At 35.0% G+C, this 8,782-nt stretch overlaps 1 protein-coding gene across 1 annotated transcript; it reads left to right on the forward strand.

Annotated features, from left to right (window-relative positions):
- Positions 1–1,207: 1,207 nt before the first annotated feature.
- Positions 1,208–8,470, forward strand: LOC142982616 (uncharacterized). The gene is made up of 7 exons (XM_076129210.1): positions 1,208–1,279; positions 3,593–3,822; positions 4,250–4,570; positions 4,981–5,170; positions 5,746–5,963; positions 7,035–7,217; positions 7,737–8,470. Exons 1-7 carry the CDS (start codon positions 1,243–1,245, stop codon positions 7,974–7,976), a joined length of 1,419 nt encoding a protein of 472 aa, XP_075985325.1. The 5' UTR covers positions 1,208–1,242; the 3' UTR covers positions 7,977–8,470.
- Positions 8,471–8,782: the final 312 nt, after the last annotated feature.

Here is an 8,782-nt window from a genome sequence, read left to right on the forward strand (position 1 = left end):
CCTATGATTTAAAAAAAATTTAGGTGAAAATGTTTGAGCTTGTACCTTAAGCTATGGATTGAAAGGTAGATAATTAAATTTTCAGTACTAAATTCAGTAGTAACGATTCGGTTCTCTGACCCAATTCTTATCTCAACCATAAATAAGTATACGACTAAACCGGAAAGTTTTATTAATACATGAATTATAATTAAACCGAAAAACGACAAGCAAATCACTGTAATAGCTGTCGAGTTGACAAAGATTTTGAATATTTTGTTTTAAGGTGATGTCGTATTAGTAGCGAAGCGAAAGAGTTATTGGGTTTTGAAAGAAGGTATTCCTCCGAGCGCACCTCTCACCGCCGGTTTCTGATGTTCATTTTGCGGTAGTTTATCTGTTCAATAGCGTTTAAACTCATATAAAAAACGCTATTGAATAGATAAACTACCGCTAAATGTACCTCAGAAACCGGGGGTTAAAAGCGCTCTCGATAATAATTATACATATTACATTTTATTCGTTAAAGTGGCGCGTGGTCGCGCTTCGAGGAACACCTCTTTGAATGGAAATAATTACTTTTGCACGTATGTAAGCATTCCTGAGTAGAGCACCTCTGATTGCGATTATTCTGTACATGGTCGCCTGATGGTATTAGAGCTAAGCACTTCGGTAAGTCCGATGTTCCTCCCAGTTGGCGAGGTTAAGGAAAGCAGACAACTTTTGACATGCGTTATCACTACTTCTTGTCATGTTTTTTTGTGTCCATGATAACCGAAGAACCTTAAAAGGACTTTTTCGAGTTTCTTCTTGAGGACCGATGATTAATAATTATATTAATTTCTCATTTCACGAAATGTCTATAATTTCACTTTACAGAGAGTTATGAAGTGCAATAGCGTGTTATTCTTCAGATGGTCATTGAATATTTTTTCAGAAAATAATAAGGATTTGGGATCAACTCGGGATTTTGTATCCAAGACTGATCGTCATAACGGTTTCTGTGACATTTTTTGTAACTATTTTGTTATTGAAAAGAATAGTTAATGCTTAAATTGTAATCGTCGTTTAATACCTTTTAAATGTAACAATTTTTACTGCTTCAATGTTCAAACAAACGTGTGCCACAATCCTAAACTAATCTCATATATTTGCTTCTGTTATTACCGTGATAAGACGTGTAATATATACGAAAAAGAGATCTGTTACGTAATCATTTGCAACCCTAAATCGTACAAGACCAACTTACATAACAATATCAAGATGGGGTTGCTTCTGCAAGTTGTTTGTACAGGCATTAGTGAGTATTTGTTTAGAAAAGTTTTTGTGTAGTGATTAAAATTTTATTTGTGTTGATTAATATATTCTGAAAAGGTGCTAATCTACTTCTCACTTACTTAAAATTTGACACTGACTCTACACGTACGATGCAAAATATACTATGTATGACCATCAATGAAAATAGCTAGTAATTTATATTTTATCCTAAAAGTGCGGTTGACAATGTTACTCAAAAGAACTATATAGTTCGGACCCTTATATTTTTCAATTTAAGGCGTCCTTTAATTTTTTTACCTAGAATGTAATTAATATAATGAGTTAAAGTCACCTAAACTGCTGCCACGGTAAGCTTAGTATCAGAACCGTTACGCTTATTTTTAACTACAGCAGCTAGAAATAAGTTTTCTTACGTGCCCCCCAAAGCAAGGAGATGCTGAGCTCAAATACCACTCTGTGTTCATTTACCTATAGAAAATCCGCGCTATGGTTACAAGCAAAACTAGCTATAAGTACCTTATTGTATATGTATTTGCAATTCCGTAATTCGCCGATTAAATCAGAATTGCCAATAAAGTCAAAAACGTTTGTTGGTATTTTATTGTTTGTCGGTATAAAAAAGTGAGATCTCTACCTCTTCAGATAAAGAAAGCCATAGGTATACCATTAGTAACAGGTGTAATGATGAATACATTTAAGAAATACATAAGTAACTACTTTTTTTACAAAATCTTATCCATGATTATAATGTGAATGAACTTTTCATTCAATTCAAATTCATTCGTGTGCAAAAATATGTTTACCTTAATTGAGTGCAACTGTCTTTAAGCGTTAACTATCACGTATTAGGATCGTGTTCTAATCTAAATAATATCCGACAGTTCTTAAGAAACAGTTTCTTTTAAATTCATTAATTTAGTAGAGAGCCTTGTATGTAAAGCACGTGATGGAAGGAAGCATACTTAATTCAGAATTTTAAACTTTAGCGACCCGCATGTTTATCCAGCTAACTATGGGCTATTTTGATACATCGAATTATCCATACTTTATATCATAAATGCGAAAATAACTCTGTCTGTCTGTTTGTCTGTTACTCAATTACGTCTAAACTACAAAACCAATTTGCATGAAATTTGGTATGGAGATATTTTGATACCCGAGAAAGGACATAGGCTACTTTTTACCCCGGGAAAATTCAGGTGGTGGACGAAGTCGCGGGTAAAAGCAAGTTCATCATAATCTAAATAAATCGTGAACGCTAAGGCTCCCTACTCAGTTACCTGTCTATAATAATATTTGTAAACTACGTCAAGAAAAAATCTAAAATAATGTTTTTGTAAATAAATTTTGTATAAATCATTATTATTCAGGGTTTATATCTCTCACTCAGTCCTGATATCGCAGACTGTTTGACAAGAAGCGTCATTTCATCAAATGTTTGTTAAATGATAAGGGACAATGTGAGAAAACCGACATTTAAGAGATATTCATAATTTTCTTTGAAATAAGACCGTCGTGAAACTGTATACTAGTAATTAACAAAGAGGAATGTTTATTCGATTATAGAAATGTTACTATCAATTTAAAAGACAAATTGGTCAGCGCTCTGAGTGTATTTTGAAAAAATACTTATTTATGTAAAGTTATTTTATAACAGACAAGCCGACCCGCGCAACTTCGCTTGCGTCACATAAGAGAGATGGGTCAACATTTTCCCCGTTTTTGTAACATTTCTTACTGCTGCTCCGCTCCTATTGGTCGTAGCGTGATGATATATAGCCTATAACCTTCCTCGATAAATGGGCTATCAAACGCTGAAAGAAGTTTTCGAATCAGACCCGTAGTTCCTGAGATTAGCGCGTTCAAACAAACAAACAAACAAACAAACAAACAAACAAACTCTTCAGCTTTATAATATTAGTATAGATGTTAACTCGACAGCACGGGGTGCAAACATATTAAACGCTTGTTTTACTATAATAAATCTTTATTTACGAAAAATATCTAATTCCTTTGGCAGATCTGTGGAGATAAGTTATTGCCATGGCAACGAATTAACAATATACACCAATAATTTCTTCATTTAAAGGTGTTGCCAATCCAATCAATCGATCGTTGAAAGGGTTAACATTGAACTTCGATCGATTGTTTTAACTTACTACGGGAATTGGTCAATCCTTCGTGAATTTATTGCTTCGGTCACTGCTCGATTGATTAGTGTGATTACACCTTAAGCTAGAAAAGAAAAAGATTTCATCATCAAAATCATCCGACGATTGACACCAACATTGTCAATTCTAAAAGGTCTTAACTACAAATTTTCTTTCTTTTCCAGTATGTTCTATGGGAATCAACACAGGGATGATATTCGCGTGGCCAGCGTCTACCATCACGATGTTTCAGACTGAGAACACCACACTGGACAGGCCTATGACAGACACAGAGATTTCTTTACTTGGAAGTATATCTTCAATAGGTGGTCTTGTTAGTACTTTGATAGCTGGGTTCATGTTAGACAGACTGGGACGGAAGAAATGCAGTATTATTACGGGTCTGAGTTTAGTTGTAAGTATTCTTTTCTGTACTAATAATATCGTAAAAGTAAAAGCGTTATCTGATCCGCCTACACAGACAGCAACTGTAAAATTGAGCCGGGACTCGTCACATCGACATTTTGAAAAAGAAAGTTGACTGTTTTTTTTTCAAAAAAAGGTAAAATATGTTTATTACTAAACACCAACGATCCTAAGGTGTGTGACAAGAAATCAATATGAAGTTGATCATACATTATATTTTGTGAGCAGGATTTAATTTCATACCACAACCATAACTTCTTTACAACAGTATTTTTTTGCATATTGCAATGTTTGTACATTTGTAAAATAGCGAGAGTGATCTCTAAAGATACAGTTAGGTTTTTTCGTTTTAGCTAGTAGTTCGTATGTGTGCAAGTTGCGCTATTCTAAAAACTTTAATAATGATCTATTTTCAGATATTCTGGTCCATATTGGCCATCACGAGAAAAGTAGAACTAGTTCTTTTGAGTGTCCTGTTCTCTGGTACCGGCAGTTCTATATTCCTAATTTCCACGGTGTACGTTGGCGAGATATCCCAAGAGTCCGTGAGAGGAGTCATGACAGCTGCCAGTGTAGTCTCTTCAGGTCTTGGGATGCTCCTCTCCTACCTCCTGGGAGGTAGTCTGGAGTATGACGTCATGATATATGTGGGACTTTCCATGACAACGTCAGCGGCTTGCCTGCTGTTCTTCTTGAAGGAGTCACCGACTTTCTTGATGAAGATTGGACAAGAAAAGGTAAGTTTTGAAAAGTCTAGTTAATTTATTAGTGGTTAGATGACACGAGGTATGGGATAAATGTTGGCATAAATTTTCCGTATTGGGCAATGTTAACAGTGAAACTAGGAACCACCGTCTAAGATTATGTTTGTTTGAATTTCGCATTAAATTACTTCAATTTATTTCTCGATCGATAATGCTGTATTTTCGGTAACATAGTTTTGGTTTGCATTGTTGTATAGCATATTCGCTAATTTGTTTTTTTTATTTTGTTAATTCATTTAAAGGCAGAAAGTCCTTTAGAAAACATTCCTAAAAATAAATGTAATCCATTAGTGCCCACTGGCTAAGCATTTAGTCCACCACGCTCGCCAAGTGTGTCTTTCAAGAAAAATATTCTAATAACAAATGTTTTTATAACATTACAGGAAGCAGCTGAAGCGATTGCCTTCTTCAGGAGTCTGAAGATCTCTGACCAGGAAGTCATAGACGAAATCAATTTGATCAAACGAGCATTGAACCCTGATTTAGAAGATGAGTTATCGCCTGAAGCTGAAAAATTAAACGCAAAGTGTAAAGCTAAACCTGTAGAGAAGCTGTCTTTCTGGGAGTTTATTAGTGAGTTCAATAAAAATAATTTGTATATACTAGCGGACACGACAGACGTTGTCCTGTCTACACGTCTTTAATTTGGAAATTTTATACTTTTTTTAATAATCTAAACCACCTTGAACACACACAAAAAAATTCATCAAAATCGGTCCATTCGTTTAAGAGAAGTTCAGTGACATACACACTTACAGAAGAATTATATATATAAAGAATATAATATATATGTATCAATGTATCATAAAAAGAATTATAATATATTTGTATCAATGTATGATACATTAATATCTGTGATATTAATATTGATTTTGGCTTTAATTTTTAATTATTTCATAAAAATACACGCGCGCTTCGCCATTATCAATGTTAATACCATGCAATACCATGTAATAGTCCATTCTCCTTTACTTACCCAGTAAAGGAGAATAGACTCGCTTTCGCATTAGCAAATATAAATAAATTGATGAAAAACTAATAGCGCTTTTTTGCGTCCTGGGAATTGGACCCAGGACCTCGTCAACAGCCGGACACACAACTACATATAACAAATTTATATTTGACATCAATTTTATTTTATTCCACAGAAAAATCCCGTTCAACTCGCAGAGCCTTCTATGTCAGTATATTCATGGTGACAGCCTCAATATTCCAAGGGTTGATCATGGTGCAGATATACATTGAATCACTCTTCACTGAAGCTCTCCCAATGGTCCCGACCACACTGTTCAGTGTAATGTTCGCAGGCGTTATAGTCATTTCTGGATCTGTAGGCGCTTATTTGACTGATGTTGCTGGGAGACGGGTGAGTCTATATTAAACTGACGTTTGCAAGGCAACTCACAATCTTCTAAACTAAGCAGAGCTTGTTTTATCGTAACTATTTACTTTCTCAGATATTTGGACACTACATAAAAGGTCGTCTGATTTAAAACTAAGTACAGCTTTTACTATGATAACCAGACAACTTACAAACATGATAATCTGCTTCTAAATACAGTACTTATAGAAATAAATTGACACAGATACATGTCCTGGGTGGGATTTGAAACCATCATATGCGGCGATATGGTTATTGCGGCTAAGTGACCACATTTACCGCTTCGCCAAACGTGCGTGTTATATTTTTTTCTATAAAAAAAATTGTTTCTATGATTTTTTTGTGCTTTTTGTCACATTCTGGAAGCCTTCTAGTTAAAAACGAAAGCCTTTTGAAGCAAAAAAGCTTGAATAAAAATACTGAGCGGTCACCTATTTTTAGACTGGTTCGTGTATTTTAATCTAAGACTGGTTACAAAGTTCAGTGCGCCAGTGAATGCTATTGGTAATTTACCAATTCGCATTCTTTAGAGGGACTGTGACAGTGTATAAAAAAATATTCCATTTAGTCCTCCAAATAATTTGAAATACCAATTATATTATTTCTGTTACAATATTATATAAGTTACCTAGTTGAATAACACAAAGTTATTTTAAGAGGCTGATTACCTATCTCGAAATCACTTTTGAATTTAATTTATCGCCATATTTTTATCCATATGCAAAAGGACGTATCTGCCACAAAAAATCTAGACGATCAAATATTTTTCACCATATTTGATACTAGCTGACTCGCGCAACTTCGCTTGCGTCACATAAGCGAGAATGGGTCAAAAATTTTACCTATTTTTGTAACATTTTTTACTGGTAGTCTGCTCCTATTGGTCGTAGCGTGATGATATATAACCTAAAGCCTTCCTCGATAAGTGGGCTATGTAACAAAGAAGATTTTCAAATCGGACTAGTAGTTCCTGAGATTAGCGTCTTCAAACAAACAAACAATCTCTTCAACTTTATAATATTAGTATATACAAAACGTATTTTTTTTTATCTTCAGGCGCTCATGATGTACGCGTCTTTGGGCACTGGCATCAGCTGCTTGGTACTAGGCTCTCAGATGCAGTCACACTGGGGTCCCAGCTGGATCACTGGCGTGTTCCTGTATGTGTTCCCTGTTATGTACACGGTCGGAGCCGGGACTGTGCCTTTTGTGTTACTTGGAGAGCTGTTCTTGCCTGAGGTAAGTCTGGTCTATTTATAGTAATTAAACAGTAGATAGCTGAGACAGGTATTGGTGTAGAACTTTTCTGAATAATGAGACTATACTCAGGCCGTTACAAATGTGCGAACTACGTCATAATCAAAACGATCATATGATAATGTGTAAGTGCGAGCGAGAGACTCCGATAAAATGACTTGACTTCGTTCGTACTTTTGGAATGGCCCGAGTAGTTATTTGTTCACAATAAGTATAATGTTTTATGCGTAGGACAAAAAGACTAAGCAATTTGCAACATTGGGCAATTCATGATGATGGTATTGATGATTCAATACTTTGTATTTTTCCGTTACTGTTCAGTGTTCATCACCGAACAGATTTGCGTTTAAAATTTAAAATAATAATTATAAAAAATATAAAAAAGGCAGAATATTTTTTCCTTTCAATTAAAAATGTTTATTAATGTCTGTAAATAATATAAACTTTTCATACATTTTTGCTTTTTTGGGCTATAATAATAAAAACAATACATATTTTCAGGTGAAGAGCATCGTATCCATGGTAATCGTAGAGTGGACGTGGTTCCTGGACTTCCTTTCTCTCTTCATATTCAACTCTCTTCTGAAATACCTTGGCTGGGGTGCAGTCTTCTACATATTCGCTGCTGGCTCCTTCATCACAACAGTCTTCTGCTACTTCTTCTTACCAGAAACCAAAGGATTAACCGTAGAAGAAATCCAACCGCTTTTCATGAAAAAGAAGCACCGGAATCAGTGCTAAATGATTACTGTAAGAGAATATTTAAAAAATGTGAAGTCAAGATGGTTTTCAGGGTTTGAAATGAATTCTGAAAATGTAGGATAAAAATTTGGCAGTGAGTTTTGGAGCGATCTTCAATCGGCGAAGTTATTCGTCAGGTGAAAAAGACACTCAAGAAAGACGATACGATGATTTTTGATGAAGTCAAGAAATCGTTGGGTCCGCTTGACTTGCCCGTTAAAAATGCAGCACAATCTGATGGTGGCTTACACAGGATAGCTTAGACGCTTGCAACAGAACACTAAGTGATTGCGCTTTGTGTGTAGGCAAAGCTACCTGGCAAAGCCAACCGTTGTCAGACCAGTCTTACACAGTTCTTTTGTAATTTTTCTCATTTTAAATAGCAGGTTGTACGACAGAATATAACAATATAAAAATTGCCGTTGCTTTGGTCTATTGACAGAATGTTACCACGACAAAAGCAGATGTTCGAATGCTTTTTAGAAGCCTTAATTCCGGTTTCTCATTCTTTGTATTGATTGTATTTTCTTGTATATTTTCTAAAATAAACCAAAAGATATCGTCGTTTCAATTCGTTTTATTTTCTGCTATACATTTAACAGTATCGCCATGTTATTAACGATCTCCTTTCGTGGCTGAGCGCCTGGTACCGATACATCGTTATGTTTGGTTAACTTTAATTGGATTAAGTTTAGTTGGCGAGGGATCAGTAGCCCTTACTATAGTTTTGGTTTAACTACAATGGAGTATGTCACTCGTGAATGTAGTTCAGATTTATTTAAGGATTCAGTTTTTTGGAGGTAATT

Source organism: Anticarsia gemmatalis, chromosome 22 (assembly GCF_050436995.1).
Source record: "Anticarsia gemmatalis isolate Benzon Research Colony breed Stoneville strain chromosome 22, ilAntGemm2 primary, whole genome shotgun sequence".
NCBI classification, from domain to species: Eukaryota; Metazoa; Arthropoda; class Insecta; order Lepidoptera; family Erebidae; genus Anticarsia; species Anticarsia gemmatalis.